The sequence below is a fragment of the Notothenia rossii genome (assembly GCF_949606895.1).
Source record: "Notothenia rossii genome assembly, chromosome: 11".
Taxonomy (NCBI): domain Eukaryota; kingdom Metazoa; phylum Chordata; class Actinopteri; order Perciformes; family Nototheniidae; genus Notothenia; species Notothenia rossii.
The window spans coordinates 38,295,132-38,314,930 of NC_136910.1; the positions used below are offsets into that span (position 1 = coordinate 38,295,132).

Genomic DNA, 19,799 nt, shown 5'->3' on the forward strand with positions numbered 1-19,799 from the left:
GGTCGAGTGCATGTGGACAAGTAGATTAAACTTCCTACTGCCTCCCTGTACTTTCTTGGCTCTTTAATGTTTTCAGCGTCTGCTGTGTATTCTAGTTTTGGCTCACATGGTGTGTCTCTGGACTTGCAATCCTGCATTTCAAATCTCTCCAGTATTTTGCTCACATATCTCTTTTGAGACATTTTGACTTGACCTTCTGTTTGCTCAAAATCTATACCTAAGAAATATTTCAACTTTCCCAGGTTTTTCATTTTGAACCTTTCAGTGAGCATCCCCTTTACACTTTCCAATACACCCTCGTTGCTGGCTGCTATAATGAGATCGTCAACCCATATTATTAGGATTACCTTTTCGCTGTGCTTTTCTCTTGTATACACACAGTGATCAGCGGGGTTTTGTACAAAACCATTTTCAGTCAAACATGTATGTAACATAGCATTCCAGTTTCTGCCTGACTGCTTTAAACCATAGAGAGATTTGTGCAACTTGCATACTAACTCTTCACCTGTTTTTGACTGTTTCTCATAACCTTCTGGTTGTGTCATATATATTTCACAATCAATGGGTGCATGTAAATAGGCTGTTTTAACATCCATTTGGTGTAAGATTAAGTTCTCCTGTGCTGCCTTTTGCATGAGTACTCTTACACTTGTCATATCAGCTGTGGGTGAGAATGTCTCATCATAGTCGATTCCTGGTTTCTGACTGTAGCCTTTAGCTACAAATCGCGCCTTGTACTTGTCTGACCCATCAATGTTACTCTTGAGTGCGTAGACCCATCTACCCCCCACTGCCCGTTTGCCTGGTGGCAATTGGGTGAGGTTGAAGGTCTCGTTCTCCTCCAGTGATCTCATCTCCTCGTTCATGGCATTTTTCCACTGCCTTGATTTGGGTGACGCTATGGCGTCCTGGAAGGTTTGAGGAATGTCGCATACTGCTCTGTAACAAAAATCCATGCATGTTTGCAGTTTGTCCTCCGTATCGTCAGTCTCAAACTCCTGTAGGTGAGCTGGTCTCCTCCTGGTTCTGGGTGGGTTTTTTCTGTTTGGAGTCTCGGTGACTTTACCCGGCTGTGTACGTTCAGTCTGTTCAGGTAAAGTCCCAGAAGCACCACTTTGAGTATCTTGACCTGGCACATTTCCCACATCACATTCATCAACAACATTTTCATCGCTGTCCTTGACCCTGGGATGTACATCACTATCACCATATTCATTGTATGACTCTGGTGTTTGTGTTTCCTTTTCTTTATCCCCCTTTGTTGTGAATTTTACCAATCTGTGCTTTTGGACCCTCTCTGTGTCTGGATAATACACCAGGTAAGCTGGGCTATTTTTATCATAGCCTATGAAAACACCTTGCTCACACCTAGGGTCGAGCTTTCCCTTCTCTTGTTTGTAAGCAAAACACACTGACCCAAATTTCTGAAGTTTGGATATATTTGGTTCTTTGCCTGTGAACAGCTCGTATGGCGTTTTCTTTGTGCGCCTACTGTAACACCTGTTCCTTACATAAGCTGCTGTCTGTATGGCGTAGTTCCATAGTTTATTTGGTAACTTGCTTTCTATCAGTAAGCATCTGCCCATATCATAGAGAGTTCGCCAACCTCTCTCTGCTGTACCATTTTGGTGGGGTGAATAGGGTGCAGACGTCTCGTGTCTAATCCTATTTTTGGTTAACAGTGCCTGGAAGTCTCGGCTTGTAAACTCAGTGCCGTTATCTGAACGGATACACTTAACTTCTCCGTAAGGTGCTATGTCTGCTAAGAACCTTTCTGTGGCCTGCACTGTATCACTCTTGGACCTTAGAAAATACACAAAAATAGTACCAGAGTAGTCGTCTGTAAAAGACTGTGTATATCTGTGCCCTTCTATGCTTGGTGTTGACATGGGACCGGCTAAGTCTGTGTGGACTAGTTCTAAGGGCATCTTAGCCTTTTTGTCTGGCTCCCTATTTCTCGTTTGGGTGAACTTGCCCTGTGTACACACTTCACACAACTGAGCTGGTTTGACTGCACTTCCTCTTATCTCCATGCCTTTCACTACACCTTGTAAATTTTGTACATCTTCGTAATTGCAATGACCCAAAATTTCATGCCAAGTTTGCATGTCGTGACACCCTTTACATTGGTCAACATTCCCCTCAACAGTTGGTAAGTAATACAAATTTACACTTTCATGGATGTCAAACCTGCTGCCGTCTTTGGTAACCATGTTTGTCCCCTTTCTTGAAGGTGATTGTCGCCCCTCCGTTTGTTGCTCTTGCCACCGAAAAGATGTCATGTGGGTATGAGGGCATGTACAGTGCATCCCGTAGCTGTGCTCTGTGTTGTCGTCCGGCGTCGTCTAATAGACATATCACCGCCGTTCCTCTTCTCTGTGCTGTTCCATTGCACTTGGTCCCGTCAGCTAACTCCACTGAATGAGACTCGGGCTGGAATGAATCGTCGAAGCTTTTAAACTTTCCGATGTCGTTCACGATGTGGGATGTCGCTCCTGCGTCCACCATGATGCCTTTCATCTTCACGTTGTCTGGTGGTTTCCCGCTCTTTGTGTGCTTGGCCTTGAAGAGATAGTCTTGGTCGCCATTCTGTTCCTCTGCGACTTTTCTGGCACCATCTTCTCCCCCCTTTTTTTTACAGAGTGATTCATCGTGTGTATTCCTTTTGCAGTAACCGCACCACACTTTTCGAAAACATTTTCTTGATATGTGTCCTTTTATTCCACACTTGTAGCACGTCACATTGGCATCTTCATCTCTTCTGTTGCTAGCGTGCGTCTTGGTGCCTCGGCCTTGCCTTGCACATGTTTTCATCACATTATCTGTGGATTCTGCTGTGTTCATTTTCTCCGACTCTTCATAGACCCTTAATCTTCTTCTAAAGTCTGTGAACGTAACGTTATCTTCGTTCTGTGTTACATGGACGGCGAATGGCTTGAAGGAGTCTGGTAACCCATTTAGTATCATGGCTATGGTCAGTCCATCACTCATGGTCTCGCCTGCATCTCTCAGGGCTGTAATCACGTTCTCTGCCCTTATCATGTAGTCGGTAACACTCTCGTTGTCTGCCATGTGCAGCCTCGTTAACGACGTGTATAAGTTTATTATCCTCGGCTTGCTTTTCCCTGAATAATGTTCTTTCAGTATTTTCAGAGCCTTCCTGCCGTCATCTGCGGCCTCATGTCTTATTAGCGACAGGCTCTTATCATCTATCAGCCTTATTAGCTCAGCATAGCAATCAGCATTCTTCCTTCTATCTGCATCTAGCTGTTCTTGATCAGCACCGGTGGGCTCATGTAAGATAGTCTCTTTTAGCCTCAGAGTATGTAAGCAGCCTAGGAATCTTGTTTCCCAAAGGTCATACTTATCTTCACATCCTTTGAATAAGAGCTGCGGTGCCAGGAGACCTGTTGCTCTGCTTGCCATTTTTGCGCGCCAACTTTACCGCGAGGGCTACTAGCTTGCTAATATACTTCACTTGCTAAGCTAGCTTGTTAGCTTAATTGGCTAACGCGTAATACGTCGCGTAACACTTCTTCCGATAATCTAACTCACTTATCTCCAAGTCGGTTTGTGTCCAACTCTGCCTGGGCCCATAACCTGTTAAGCTTGGGTGCACATGAATCGCGTATGAACAATAAGTAAATCAGACTCGGTATTCTCTTCAGCATGTCTCCGGTAAGTTTATTCACAGACTGACAACAGTCAACGTAGTGACGTCACATTAGGACGTACCTTCATACAAGAACAGAATAACAGTGCGACTGCTACCGTAGTACACAGACTAAGGGCGTCATCAAATAATAATACTTAACACATTATTATGTATTATTTTAGGTTAAAGGCCATGTAATGCATCTAACACAGGTGTTTTTTAACATGTAGTTTAGATATCACCAGAATAAAAATAAATAAAAATGTTTAAAGTTTGGTCATAATTAAATGACATATACGTTAAAAACCGATGTTGGTTCCGAAGTTTGCCGAGTACGCCCCCGATCACTCCCGAACGAGCGGTGACGTCACACGTGGCAAACATTGCCATCTGATCAAATCAGTCCAAATGGCAAGCAACGCGACAACTTCAGACAGCGACAGCGAGAGCGATCATTCAAGCTCAGATTCGGTGGGTTATCTGGATTCAGTTACAGAAGTAGAGAGTGAACCAGCTAGCCTTTCACTTCAAGGCATCTTGCCTTATCAGTACGAGCCTCCTGCCCGGCAATCGAACAACGAGGCAGAAACTTGTGAAAGAGAAGCGGATTCCGCAGCCGGCGAGACTCGAGTCAGCAATACTGAATGGTAAATTCAGTTTTATTTAATTTGACCTGCACTAAATGTCGATCTTAATTTGTCATCTGTTCCTCACACGTCCGGCAGATATTGTTTTTTTTTTAATGTTATGTACAATATTCAGGTGTAGGCTACATGTCAATGCTGTGAAAGCATGCCCACTGCAGATGAATGTGTATGCTGCAGAGAGATCTGGCAGGTGATGGAACAAATAGACAGTTTGCAACCTACTGACCAGATAGCAGAGTCCTGAATCGGGTCGGGTATCCGTGGGTGGGCCTACCCGACGGGTGACCCGCAAAAAAGGTGATTTGCGGGTGGTATTTTTTCAAACGCTTTTTTCCGGGTTCGCTTCTGGGTAAAACAAAGATGATGCGGGTCCGGTTGCGGGTGTTGCATAATAAATATATTTAAACAATAATAATTTAGTTTAATGTTTAAATCCTCAGACCTCTCCTCCGCGGGACCGAGCATAATCATAACCTCTGCAGCGCATCTATCTGCTGCTGAGCGCACCACATTCTGAATGGCTGAGGTGAAGCTCTCTAGCGGAGAATACACAATTTTCAATAACTCTTCTTCAAGAGCGAAATCCAACGTCTGGGAGGCTTTTGGTGTCAACCTAGATGGAGAAAATAAACAACATCCCAGGCTTTTTGAGCCAAATATGCAACTGCGTGTGTTAATAATTGCACGTTGTCACTGCTTATATATGGGTTCGGGTCGGGTTGCGGATCTTGTGCCGGCGGGTCGGGTCGGGTTGCGGAACTAATTGGCAATATGTGCGGGTAGCGGGGCGGGTTCGGTACTGCACGTCACGGGTGCGGGGCGGGAGCGGGTCTTGAAAATCCGACCCGTGCAGGACTCTGCCAGATAGAAGACACCGACGAGAAACCAAGGTGCATTATTAGCCACCCAGGCTTTAGAGAAGGCTGTCTCAGTGTTTGGACACTGAAAATAGCGTATATTCAATACAAACAACAACACAGAGCAGTTGATGGCCCACTACACCAGTAAGTAAATATTGATTGACTCAACTGCCTATTGCAGCTTTGCTTTCATATAATACTTTTAGTCGCTACAGATATAGTACACTTTTAAAGATACCATTAAACTCTTTCAAGCAGTCAAAAACAGCTTGGCTTTTATTTTTTCTGTGTATGCAAGTTCAATGTATGCTTGGGAAAAGAAACAACTACACATGTGAGGAAATATATAAGAGGTCTATGATTCTGTCAAGCAGTCATGTATAACCTCATATTTATTTTGTACAAGTAAAATACAAATATCATGTTATAAGCCAATTTGTAACCATTGCTACATAATAGTACTACATAACATTTTATTTTTCTCCAAATATATTTATAATCTGTATACTTTTTTTTCATTAGGAAGTATCGATATAGCCTACAGCTTATCGACAGTTTGTACGTTGGTGCTGGGGTGTACTCGGCCCAAAAATCAGAGTCCCGCTGCGTGCTGTAACCGAGATACGGAAGACTTACCCTGAACCGGGAGGCCGCTATCAGGGATTTCAATGGCCAAATCTGTAATTTGACATAAATCATGCAGCTGAACTGGTTAAAATGGTTTCACATGATGTAAATAATTTACAAAGTACATCATTTACAATATTATTTTTCCAAAGAAACATGTAAATATAACAACATTTTCCAAATCACAAGTTTGTAAGATTGTATTAATTTACTGTTTGATAAATAAAAAAGGGTTCTTTTGTTAATTTTTCACTTGTATCATTTGATCTTTATTGCAGTGTACATTAGTCTATTTTGGTATGTGCGAGCCCACAAATAATTAAAAGTGGTAAAAATAATAAAGATATTCAGACGTAATTCATTTTTGGCCTTACTTATTTCACTTCAACTTTTATATATTTCAGTCACTAGGCAAGTTCACTGTACTCTGGTGACATTTAGCTCAAGCTGGCATAACACCTGTAGTAACTTAATTCTGACCCGAGTTTTGTGCACAATCTTCCAGCACCCATGATCAATGTTTATAGCAATCAGGAAACATTCACAGCTCACAACTACACATCGCTTCCCCATCATGAATTGTTAGATAAAAAAAGTTTAGCGAGGTCCGGTTACACATATGTTGAGCGAAAATAGCGGAAGGATACAAAACAAACAATCTAGACGAGGCTGGTGTTTGCCACGTGTGACGTCACACAGCTGGGTTAATGGCTGGCAAGCTTTTCGCTACCGGAGCGGAATAACACGGGAAAGTGGCACACATTTCATGTTATTTGGGGGGTATTTATGGAAAGAATCATTGATGTTGATATGTCAAATGAAACAGTGGAAAGTGATGAAGCGATTTATTAACACAGAATAACATTTATTTTGGACATTACATGGACTTTAAACTACCCTAGTGTATAACGTAATTCAAACAAACCTGGGGCAAGTGTGCAACATTGAAGTGAAGAAAACATAAATGCACCACTAATTTTAATGCAATAATTAAAATATATTTTGTGCTTTAAATGGTTATTATGTACTAGGCTACTTTTACGACTACTTTTTAAGTACAATTTTTGAATGCAGGACATATACTTGTAAGTTTTTGTAACTGAGTATTTGTACACTGTTTGCTACTTTTACTTAAAATAAGTACAGTAGCCTACTTATTCTACCTCTGGTAATGAACCATAGTATATTGTTTAAGTAGGCCTGAACTCCATGATCTTGATATCATAACATTTCAATTAACTATTTTAACATTCATGATTGTACCAACTTGAGGAGCATTTCTTTATTGAATTTTCCTTCTGTGCCGTCATTCTTCTACTTCATGACAATTCAAAGGTAAATATTGTACTTTTTAATTCACTACATTTATTTTAGAAATATAGTTAGCTACTTCATCAATTCAGATTTTCACACACACCACTTAGGAATAACTTGTGTAATATGATGCCATCACCAAGTAGGCTACCTGAAACAATAAGTGTGTTGAGAAACATTGCACAGTTTCAGGTTCTCGAAATTTAAGATTTTATTTTTTATAATTTGGAGATTTTTCTCCTTGCAAATATACTTCAAGTATATTCTTCCTGTTTCATACTTTTACGTGTACTAATCTCAATGCAATACTTTTATTTGCAATGCAGTATTTTTACAGTGTAGTTAGTAGTTTTACTTTCCACACAATAGAGGGCAGTAGTGCACCACAGAGTTAATTATCAACCTGGTTTAAAAATAAGAAGAAGCCCGTGAAGCCTGTCGCTCCGCCCGCTTGGATGTACGCTGCACGGCGCCGAGTGGGGTGACAGAGAATTAAAGATTGTATATAAACACAATTTATAGGTTGTCAACGTTTTCTATCAGTTTGCACAATGAGCGGGATACCAGGGACTGCTGTCGTCCAGGTTACCAACCTGTCCTCGGCCGTGAGCAGCGAGCAGATGCGCACCCTGTTTGGCTTCCTGGGAGACATCGACGAGCTGCGGCTCTACCCGCCCGAGTAAGAGCAACCTACCCCGGCATGTCTAGCTATGCAACACCGTGGATCTGAGGCCTTTCTGCAAACCACTAAAACATGCACATAATGATATAACGGATGAAAAATGTAACTAACCCGCCTTGTTTTCTGTTTGCTTTATTTCACAGCAATGCCCCTCTGTCTTTCTCGTCCAAAGTGTGCTATATAAAGTACCGGGACCCCTCCAGTGTTTGTGTGGCGCAACATCTCACCAATACTGTTTTTATTGACAGAGCTTTGATAGTGGTGCCATGTGCGGAAGGTGAGTCAAAGTCGGTTTCTTTAAAGTAATACAAATGCAATGTACGAATTGCTATGAGGTCGTCCCTTTTGAATCCAACCGTTTGGTGTTTTGGTTGAATTATGGGTTGTTTTCTTTTTCTCACATGGAGTTGTGCCAGTTGGGTAGTCTTGATTTTAGCCACTGATGACGCTAGTTTTGTACACAGGTGTCTGGTTGTATCACCCTAAAAAACTTAGCCATGTTATTTCCTGTAGTGCCCAGCCAAGGTTTCTGTTTGCTGTCACAAGGTGGTTGTTTCTATCATTAGAGCAGTGATGACTGTTTTCGAAGCTCCACTACATCGCTTTACTCACTGTAAACACTGGATTATGTGAAACAAGTAGCTTGTGTATTTTCTTTAATAAACTGCCATTACTTGTTTCATGAAAATAAGTATAACAGTTTAATTAATCCCCTTTCTCTCTCTTTCATTTTTGGTGCTCCTTTTTCTTTAAACCTGCCTCCCTTGTGTACAGTCAAACAAATGATATCACCTCTAACTTGATGCTTTTTGTCCACCTGACTTGGTGCTGGATGGCTACTGAGTTTATTAATTTGGTTTTGTATGTTTTTTCTGTGTGATTATGTGTGCATATCAGATGACTAGACTGGCCCAGCTGTTACACTACACTAGCCTGAGTCAGGCATTGTTTTCCAAGCCACTATCCCCGATCGGGCCAACGCAGCCTTCAAGGGGGAATGTGACCCGGAGAATAGCCTGCTGAGCCTTCCAAGATGGACACCTTGTCTCTTTTTATTTATTTAATTTTTTATTTTGGTTTGTTTCCTTTCATACTTTCCCATGTTGTCCACTCTCTACTGTCTCTATCTAGAAACTATAGTACTGCTTATCTCTAGCTTTGTGTTTATATTTGTTATTTTGGTTTGTTGTTTTGATTATTGTCCAACCCCCACCCCCCTCTCTCTTCCTGCTACAGCTGCAGCTTGTGTGTGATTGAATTCTGTCCAGGTTGCTACGGCATACCGGTGGGATGTGTATCACACATGGGATGCTAGGAGGATCACTAACACTTTACTCTCTTGTCGCCTACACCTGTTCACATAGTGAGGAGCTAGACATTATGAATGTGAGAACTAGTAGAATATTTTAAATTCTATTTACACTCACATTACAGCTCTGCTATGGATGTTTAATACATTATAATAGCACAAAGTCACTCCATTCAACATCATCTTTTCTTTTCAACATGTGAGACATGATTTAAAGCTTTGCGTCGCTATTTGTTTTATATATTTCCAGCGCTAGAAGAACATTTCCTGTGGTAATCATGCTCAGGGCTTCCAGCTACAATGAACTGAATTTGTATATGTTGTTTCTTCGTGGTCTTAACGTAGCTCTCTTCTCCAGCTATAAAAGCAGCAACCCTTAGTGGAAGTGGAATCAGAACAAATAAATCCTAATTGGTTGTTTTTAGTCTTGGCTAACATTTCCTACAGTTCTTAAAATTGTTGTTCTTCTCTGTATCTGATGTCCTGTGTGCTATTAGTGATGCAGCCATTGGGGTTGTCTTGTGTTGCACACCTTTCCAACACTGCGAAACGATCGCCCCCACGGAAAAGCGCCCATGCTTGATATCGTATGGTTCATGACCAATATGTTTCCAGTACAGGTGACCCATGCATCAAAGTGTTGACTCATTCTCTGCATTGTGTTTTTTCTTATTCTTTTTTGATCTATGAAAAGAGACCAAGGACAAAAAAAAGAGTATTTTTGAAAACAAAGTAAAGATTTTCATTGACAATAATAATTCAGATTGACTGAAATGAATAATTTAACAAATGGAAGTAATGCTGCTCGGTCTCCAGTAGTAGACAGTTGTAGGCTGTATGGGGAGGTGTATGCTCTCTTTCTCTCTAGAATACAGTGGGCTAATTGAGCAGACATAGAGGAGACATAGAGACGAGTCCCTCTAATGCCTTCACTAATATCTGCTTCTGTCCTGCAGGGAAAATCCCAGAAGAGGCCAAAGCCTTGTCTCTTTTGGCGCCTACCGCTCCAACACCTAGTCTGATTCCTGGTGGGGGGCTGCTGCCAATTCCTACTCCCGCTCCCCTTCAGAATGTGAGTCAGCACCTCTCGTGTCCTCTTTTACGTGTCTCCTTTGAGCTTTCATCTTAAGTAAAACCTGTGTGTGTGTTTGATACCTGCAGCTGAACGTCCCTGCAGTGAGTCGGCTGTCAGCTGCTCTGGACCCCACAGCATCATCGCTCACCCAGGCCCCCCTCATGGGAAATGTGGACCCCTCAAAAGTGGATGAGATCAGGAGGACCGTCTATGTTGGCAACTTGAACTCACAGGTCACAAACCTCATGTCAAATGGTTTATATTTACCTACAGAGATGGGGTCGTTACTAAAAAAAAAAGTAATATATTACATATTACTTTTTAAAAAAGTAATATATTACACTACTTCGTTACTCTCTACATAAAGTAACTCGTTAATTTACTCGTTACTTTACTCGCAGGGCCGGCCCGCCCCTCCCTACAGGCAGATCACGCAGACTGCGGCGCACCTACAGTGTAAGCTCGCCACGGTTTTGCCTCTGCGAGACTCCACTTGCACCCCCAATTACTATTGCATTAAGGAAGACATAACAAAAGTCTTTCTTTTTATATGCTCTAAAATAGGCTACCAGCCTACCACAACAAACTGTCTGTGAAACGTCAAGACACTAATGAATTAAACCAGTTCAAGACGCATTATTCTTATCATTCTTTATGAGCGCAGTAACGCTAAGGTATCTAATTACTTATTTATTTAGTATTCCATAACTTAGTAACAGAGATGGTCAAACTAAAGTGGTAGAGACATGGCAGAATTCCTACAATGAAGCGGGACAATGAACTGTTCACCCGTGAGAGGGCGATCAACAAAAGAGAGCGAGCGGCCCCATTGAGGGAGTTTACAGATGAAAAGACTCAGCCATGTTTATGCAGCACTGCACGTGGAGATGTGGTCGCGCAAGTCGCGCAGATTACATAGGCCTACATGTATATAAACCTGCGGCAGAAACCCCTCTTGTCTGTCAGTGAGTGTGATTATTTTATAAAAGTAACAAAGTAACGCGTGTCGGGGCAATGTTAGTAACTGTAGTGTGATTACTGAATTATAAAAGTAACGCGTTACACTACTCCGTTACCGACAGATTGGCTGTTTCCGTACAAAAAGTGATGTGTATATGAGGCCTCATAATAATGAACACACACACTCGCGTCTCTAAACTGGACCCACCCAGAGTAGAATAATAAAAGTTAAAGCAAGAATAAACCGTCCATATTTATTTTTCCTCTTGTTTTTTGTAAAGATTGCTTTGTGTGGGGGGGGGAGCTAGTGATTTGTCCGACCGGCCCACTTCGGTACTTTGTGACGCGTTACACCCAACTCTGCTTACCTAGCAACAAAGTGGTGTATCTTTCCGTTGCACATGTAACCCAGTATGGCCCGTTTGTGTGTTTTCAAAGAACAATGGAGCTATACGGCACAGAAATAGAGTAAATATTAGGATGTGGGTACTAATTTATTCTTCAATAATTGTCATTTTAGGTCATCTTGAGATTTGTCTACATAAGAAAGATACAGAAAATCAACACACATCCTTTAAATGCACAAAATGTCAATTTTGCCCTCTACAGGTCTCTCAAAATAAAAGCTTGGCAGACATTGGATAGAGGGGCAGCTAACTAACTGCTAATGTTTGCTTTGCTTGTTTCTCTAATAACATAAGATCAAGACAGGCAATGACTAAAATACTTCCCCCAGTTAAAATATATATTTAACAATGGCTAAGATCTAACAAGTGTAATGTAAAAATGAGGCTCACTGGATGCAATTCAATTGATGAAAGATTCTGGCAGACAACCACAACCCTGACTCATCCCCCATTTTTTGTTTTTGTTTTTTGGTTTACCATTTACTGCTGATGGTGTATGATAATCAACCACTAAAATAGTTCCAGACGCTTAACCACATCAAGGATCAAAGCTTTACATTCTTTACGTCCTTCATTCCACAGACCACCAATGCAGACCAGCTGCTGGAGTTCTTCAAGCAGGTGGGCGAAGTGAAGTTTGTGCGAATGGCTGGAGATGAGACCCAGCCGACACGCTTCGCCTTCGTAGAGTTTGTTGGCCAGGAGTCCGTCAACAGAGCCCTGACCTTCAATGGAGTCATGTTCGGAGACAGACCGCTGAAGTGAGTCGTTTTGAGAAAAAGACAATTTTACTGATCCAGTAGCTCCTCATTTCTCTTAATATTGTTCTCAAATAAGAAGCTAGGTGGTCAAAATGACATGAATCATCACAAAGAACCAGATATCATTAGTAAGTTGGTGTCAGTTGATATTGTTTTATGTCTTTCAGGGTGAATCATTCCAATAACGCCATAGTCAAACCCCCAGAGATGACGCCACAGGCTGCAGCTAAGGAGCTAGAAAGTGTGATGAAGAGGGTGAGGGAAGCACAGTGCACCATTGCTGCTGCCATAGATCCAGGTACAACATCTTGATTTTCTGCATGTTTAAGGGATTTAGTAACAGATAAGTGAAATTGTCCTGACACTGAGACTGCTACTCTTCCTCCAGCTGACTTAAAGAAATGCTCCCCCAGTCGCTCTCGGAGATTATGTCGCTCCCGCTCACGGTCAAGATCCCGCTCTCGCTCAAAAATGCACAGGAAAAGGTCCCGCTCGAAACAAAGGTGATGACTAATACACTCTTGCATGATGCTGTGATCATATGATGGTAATTGTTTCAGGTCAGTGACATTGTTTTTTCCTGTAGCAGACCAGCGCCAAAGTTGTGTCCCAGGAATGACTCCCACAATTCCCGGAGCAGCCACAAGAGGAGCTCTCTCTCCCGAGACAAGAAACATAGTCGCAGTCGCTCTAGGTATGTTGGGGAAAAACCACAATGTTTAGCTTGAAATATTAATCTAAACAGTGTTACAGCTGGATGTGAGGCACATTCTGCTGCTGTAATGTCATTTTAGTAGAAATTGGCCCAATTCCAAACCAAACCCTACACACTACCACCCACAGGAGTGACACTCGCAGCTTAAAGAGTCCCCCTCCTTTCAGGTGGAGGCTGTAAATACAGCGGCAAGCTTTGGGGCGACCTCTCCAACAGAAACAGGCCATAACTTTCCGTAACAACGGTTTCAAATCAGCATCTCTCGGACAAAAAATAATAACTAAAATAAAACTCTAAAAATCTTAAATGGCATTTATTTGATGTAAACCTATTTTTGGTTTAAAATCTGATGTTTATAAGCTGCTAAGTTTTTGCAACAGTCCCTGTAAATGTATACTTTATAATCAAATGCACACATTTACTGTTTTCTTGACTAAACCCAGGTATATGATCCTTTATTAAGAAAAATATGAGCAAACCATGACGTTGTTAACATCTGAATGAAATTATTAAATGTCGATCTTGTTGTATCAGTAAATGTTTGCACGGAACTGTTTGTAAAAGTGTGTCTCATGACGGACACACATAGCGTTGAGTCGGTCAGGCAGTGCAGCAGGTGAAGTCAGGTGATGCTGACTCTCTGTTGGAGGGCTTGTAACCCACCCCCCCTCCACACTTGTTGTTTTGGAACGGCACTTTGGAATGGGACCTAAATCAGCTCTTGTGCCCTTCTGTTATCCTTTTCCTGAACAGCAGGGGTCCCCAGGCACTTGATGAGTCAGTTGCTGCCAAGATTTGGCTCCTGTTGTGCTGCATCTGGCACCAATGAGGACAACATACTCTTATTAATATTTTAATACAATACATTTGATATTTTTTATGTTTCTATCAATGTTTTGTCCTTAATGCATCTAATCTCTTGTTCCTGTTTATCCATAATTGCTCATATTATTTCAAAATGTACTAAATCCTGGTAATGTGGTGTTCTCAGGGGCCATAGGAGGAAGAGTAAGGATCGCTCAAGGAGCCCCCGGAGGAAAGCAAGGTCACCCTCCCCAAAAAGGTAAACTCATCGTTAGGGCTGCAACAAACGACTAATTTGATAATCGATTAATCTATCGATTAATGAAACGATTAATCGACTATTCGGAGTATTACTGTATGCCTTGCACAATTTCTCAAACGCTCTTATTTAGCCATCAACTTTTAGATTTAGTTTGAGGTTGTTTTAGGCATGTGGAAACTAACAATGAAGACAATAAAGATGAATACTTGATTCATAAATACATATATCATTAAATTAACTAAGCACATTTTGAACAAAATTAACATTGCTTTTTATTTAAATTAAATAAATAATCTTTCACATCAAAAGAAACAACAGTGTTTTAACAAATCATATTAAATAATGTGATAACAGAATTGTAAACAGAATAGCTGAAACTTTAACAGAATAAATAACTCAGTTACCTCTAATCATTAACCCATGTTTGTATAATTGTGTTAACTCTGTGTGTTGCTGCTAGCATACATAACACCTGACGTGGAAACGTTACTCATGGATGGGGCTACAGAGCTGCTAGAAAGACAGTCGAACCCGGTGCATTCCTCCGTCTGAATGTGGAGCACTTTTGCTAAATGTTTAGACAAATAGCTCGTGTTACCGCCCTTACATGCTAAACACTTATTGAACTTTTGGCAACGAGCATCGAGACGGGTAAAGTTTAACCACACCTCGGAGCGCGTTCTCTCCGCCATCTCCGCAGTGTGTTGCTGCATGTAGCAGCTAGCTGTAAACTGCCCCGCCCCCTCCCACACAGACGGGGGAGAGAGATCTCGTCTGATCGAAAATACATCATAGACGCATTTGTTTATCTTTTTGCATGTTAGAAACTAGTTGGCGACACTAAGACTGCGATATAATGTTTTTGTAGCAATAATACATGACATATATTTTTTAAATGTCTCCAGTACCGATAAAAAGACCAATAACGTTGGAGCTTAACGGCGCGTAAAACACACGTGATGACGTCACCAACGAATCGACAACTGAATTAGTTGGCAACTAATTTGGTAATCGATTTTAATCGATTAAGTCGATTAGTTGTTGCACCCCTACTCATCGTCTCCTATGCTAACCTTTGTCTTTTTTTTTTCAAGGTGTGTTTACTGTTTACAATATCACTGATTTTGTGTGCATGATTACGATGTTTGTCCTTATGTCTGCATTAGCTTTTTCAGAGGAAGGAAAGACAAGAGGAGGGAGCGCAGCAGGGACAGGAAGGAGCGCTCAACATCCAGGAAGAGGAGCCGCAAGGACGAGGAGAGGATGAAGATCAAGGCCAAGCCAATGAAGGTAATAAAGCTGTTAATTAAAACACCTTGCTTTAAAAGACCTCCCTCTGCAGATACCAGAATCTGCTGTTCATTTTCTCCTGCTCAAGCAGCCAAGTGAAGCTGTCAGACTGCTGATATTTGAATGAGCTGAGCTTTGCAACACTGACAGACATGAGGGGAATGAGATGTCTGTCCCACTGCATGTCTGCAAATCTCTGATTCCCTGTCCCCTAGAAATCCCCCCGAGTAATCTGTTTTTTTATCAGAGGTTACAAAACTCAAGAATCAAACCTTGTGAACACTGACCTACTTTCTACTTTTGAGATCACACAAAGGAGATAGCCATCAGATAAAGGTGACACGTTTTAATCTTATCGCGCTCCATCTTTGCTTCCGATAACAATCATAACATTTGTTCAACAAATGGCAGCGTTTCTTCTCAGAAACCACTGCTAACCTGCAAAGTGCCTGCATAGCACAGTCTGTATATTCATGACACGTTTCAAAGTTCAAAGTCATTTAGACAGATACAGCCAAAATGCGTTTTTATAATAATACACATTCACCCTGTAGACATCTCCGCAGTAATCTTTTTTATTTACCGAGTCATTATACACAGAACACAGTATAACAGCAAATATTTAAGAATAAAGTCTATATCGGAAACAAGTGATGGAAATAGAAGGCAGCGCAGGTTCGCTGTTCAGTGTGAATCCTCCTGTCTGCAGCCAGGAATGATTCTGTAACTGAATTTGGAACGGAACCCACACTTTATTTCTCGACTGTGGAAATGTGATATTTTTCACATCCCAGGTGAACAAAGGCATTTAAACGTAAGTGTTGTTAAAGGAGACATGATTTCACTAGACTGAACTATAACTGGGATTTATAAATGAGTCTTAATCCTAGTTTATATATATATATAAAAAAAAAAACTGTTTTAATTTTGAGAATGAATTGAGAAAAAGCAGAACCCACTTGCACATGAGACACATTGAAAATACATAAAATATTACTTGCCATTGCCATCGTGTATTGAGATGTATAGATAACGTTATATATATATATATATATATATATATATATATATATATAATTAGATTTATTTATATATAGAATTATTGAATGAATCAAAATACGTTTAGCAAGATGCTTATTTTAATTTAAGTTACCTGTTGATGTTCTGGTAATGTAAATCTTTGACCTTTTAGTACCTGAACTTTGAGCCGACCAGGTTTGATTGTTACTCGTTCAAATTCCAGGTGGAAAGGGACTACGACAGGGAAGAGAAGGACGAATATGAAAGTGACAGAGAGGACATGCTCAGTGAGGACATGATGTCATCACCCTGCGCCCAGCAGAACGGCAGCTACAAGACTCACAATGAATATGCATCAATGGGTGCGGACAACAACAAGGAACTATTCCATCGCCATGGAAACTAACCATATTTTTCGTCAAATTATGGCAGCACCCATCACATGAGTATAACCTCATAAACAGCAGATAACCACTAACAACAGCATGTTTGTCACATCATCATCATCATCATCATCATCATCATCATCATCATCATCATCACAACCTGATTTCTACAGCACATCGTTGCATGGACGCTGTTATTCATTATCAATATCCCACTTTAAGGGCACTCGTAAGATTTTGGGACTTGCAGCAGGTACACTTGATACAATGTACAAAATCAGTACAACACTAAATAATACAAGCTTAGGAACACCGCAACAATAACTGGACTTTAGACATTGGATTGCATAACCCAATATAAAACAACAAATGTTGCTGTCTATTCCTCCAATAAACATCTCAACCACACTTAGTTGTTCAAAAAGCCTTTATTGCCTTCAAAATGATCAGTATTTGTGTAATGTAGTAAGTATTCATAGTTCATAGTTAGGGATGCCAGCGATTATTCGATCTTTCGAATATTCGTTACAGTTTCCATAATTGAAAAATTATTTTTTTATATTAGATTTTATTTATATATTTTTTATTATTGTTTGTTTTTTCTTTTTTTTTCCTGGCTTAGTTTCAACCAAAATATAGACTAATGCTAATAATAGTAATAGTATTAATAATTGTAAATGGCCATTGGTCACACCACCAGTTTGTTTTACTGTAAACTTGGAGGAAGCTAGCAGTGCAGGCTGAGCAGAGTGCAGACTGCTGCACTCTGCTCAGCCTGCACTGCTACACACCGACCCCGCCCCCCCCTTTCCGTCACACGTGCGATTGATTTATTGGCGACATACAGAACAGTGAGAACAACACAACTAAAGATGAACAAAGCGGTACGTTCAAAGAAGAGTTCCTCGTGGAACTACCTCGAACTGACAAGTGCAAATGAAAAAGAAAATTGTGTCGCTACAAAAATATAATATCGAATAATCGATTAATATTCGCCAGGGCTGTCCGATTTTCGAATTTGATCATGGTCAGTTTCTGGCATCCCTATTCATAGTAATGGTCTGCAAAGGCTAAAATCCCCACTAACGGCAAGCTGCTGTTTTCTCAATGCATAGACAACTCACTTTAACTCTGACTGACCTAATGCTTGGTCAAAAAATGGGTGCAGCTCTGTTAAAAAGGCGCTTTTATGCTTTTTGTATATGGATCAGCAAAGACTAAAATCTGAAAGTTCTCACCAGAGGGAGTTTCTCTCCAACACCCTCATTGATAGGGCCATTTTTCCAAAAAACTCAAACATCCCTCTCTCTGACTGAGGTCTCATGGGGTGTAACTGTTTTCTCTAAGTCTGCTTCTCTGGCCTTGGTGTGGCTGTGACAACAACTTCCTGTATTCTGCTGGCTTATTTACTGAGTGAAACAAATGGTAACTTTTAAGGTGTAAGAGCATGAAGGAGTGTATTGAAAAGTTGCCCTTTGTGTGGCGTTAAAGGGAGATTTGACAACCAGGTTTGTGAAATGTCCTTTTCTCCCTGCTCTGCCTCCAGGAACCGGTCAACTGCTGTTGAGACTTGAAGTGTTGTAATGTGAGAATGCAAAATGGTGTTATACTGTTCCTTTCAACATGTTGCTAATGTGTTTTATAAAAAGAAACATTTCTGATATGGTCACCATGAATTCATCGTTTTATATTTTGTTTTATGAGTGTACTTTCACTTGCTTTTATATATTTCAGGTTAGTTGCTAAATCATAGCTGTCACAATGTTTCTTTTTCCTGTTGTTGTTGTTGTAATGCTGTGAGATAAAAAAAAGAAGGTATTTACTGTTTTTTAAATACTAAAAAAGCCTATACTGTAAAAAAGATGATGGTGGTGTGCAAAATGTGTGTTGGCTCATATTGCTCTAAAGAAAGTGAGACGCAAACAGAGCCTGGATATGTCAAAGGTCAAATAACTACTTGCACGCACAGAAGGGTCAAAAAGTGCCTAGACTAAGATTGTACAGAATATTCTAATAAAATATGGAGACTTATTGACAGATGCAACTTGGAATTATGGTTTAGGATGTAAAATACGTGAAGTTATATTTAAGTATTGTCAGCTGTCTTTAGTAATGAATAGAGTAGATTGAACCTTCAGTGAATTTGTCTTTTATTTCACAATCTGTTCTATCATGTTTAAATTTGCTGTTCAGTTTGCATAATTGTGATTGTGTCAAAGATGTGTCCGCAAACTGGCCCCGCATTAACATCAGTGCTTTTAGGAAAGCTTTCATTTGAAATGGAATTTAAATTCCACCTTTATGGCTTTTACAAACCTAATAGGTTCTTTTCTTTTTCCGCTTTTTTCATTGACACAAAGCTTCAGTTTGTAGTGGTGAAGTCGTGACAATGTTTAATACAAAATAAAAAAACATTTTCGACACAATAACACAAACCATATTTTGTATCCAACATGTATTGTCAACATGTAGAAAAGATTCCTGGTTTGTTCTGGGGGATAAGGCACTTGATATCTGTGTTTGGGACTTCGTCTGAAGGTTTGGTGAACACGCTGTTTTTGAAGAGCCTGGATGTATGTGCTCATCCTCAGTTTGAAACTGACAAAACATCTGATCTGTTTCCAAAAACACTCAATAAAGACACTTTTCATTCAGTCATTTGGTCTCAGTTGTGTCCTTCCACCAAGTAATTGCTGATTTCGACCTTAGCTTTCTTGGAATCTGGTGATTTTACTGTAAAATAGTTCCATTCCGAAAAATTTGAATCATTAGCGAAAAAGTTTATATTTAAATGCTGCATGTTTTTCTTTTTCTGTTTAAACTCAGCATCTCTGCACAGTTGCAGATATAGAAAAGGCATTGAGACGATTGTTCAATTGAACTTCATTTCAAAGTGATTATAATCATTTCACTAATGCTTATGAAGCCAGGGCATGTAAATGAGGTCTTTTTTGCCCTTTTATTGTTCAATTGAACTTCATTTCAAAGTGATTATAATCATTTCACTAATGCTTATGAAGCCAGG

General features: G+C 40.4%; 1 protein-coding gene across 5 annotated transcripts; it reads left to right on the forward strand.

The window, feature by feature from the left end:
* Positions 1-7,521: 7,521 nt before the first annotated feature.
* Positions 7,522-19,432, forward strand: srek1 (splicing regulatory glutamine/lysine-rich protein 1). Of its 5 annotated transcripts, none has more exons than XM_079658906.1 (11): positions 7,522-7,782; positions 7,929-8,062; positions 10,051-10,166; positions 10,256-10,402; positions 12,119-12,297; positions 12,465-12,595; positions 12,686-12,800; positions 12,887-12,991; positions 14,004-14,075; positions 15,245-15,368; positions 16,612-19,432. In XM_079658906.1, exons 1-11 carry the CDS (start codon positions 7,655-7,657, stop codon positions 16,792-16,794), a joined length of 1,434 nt encoding a protein of 477 aa, XP_079515032.1. In that variant the 5' UTR covers positions 7,522-7,654; the 3' UTR covers positions 16,795-19,432. The 5 variants fall into 5 exon arrangements, with proteins under 5 accessions (XP_079515032.1, XP_079515031.1, XP_079515034.1 ...); XM_079658905.1 differs by having other exon boundaries at positions 7,523-7,782; positions 12,884-12,991; XM_079658908.1 differs by lacking the exons at positions 7,522-7,782; positions 7,929-8,062 and adding exons at positions 8,096-9,171; positions 9,592-9,714 and having other exon boundaries at positions 12,884-12,991.
* The last annotated feature ends 367 nt before the right edge of the window (positions 19,433-19,799 follow it).

Excerpts from the sequence above, each read along its gene's own strand:
- srek1 (XM_079658905.1), top strand. The coding sequence starts at position 7,655 with ATGAGCGGGATACCAGGGACTGCTGTCGTCCAGGTTACCAACCTGTCC. Across the intron at positions 10,403-12,118 it reads TTGGCAACTTGAACTCACAG|ACCACCAATGCAGACCAGCT; the intron begins GTCACAAACCTC and ends TTCATTCCACAG. Across the intron at positions 12,801-12,883 it reads AGGTCCCGCTCGAAACAAAG|CAGACCAGCGCCAAAGTTGT; the intron begins GTGATGACTAAT and ends TTTTTCCTGTAG.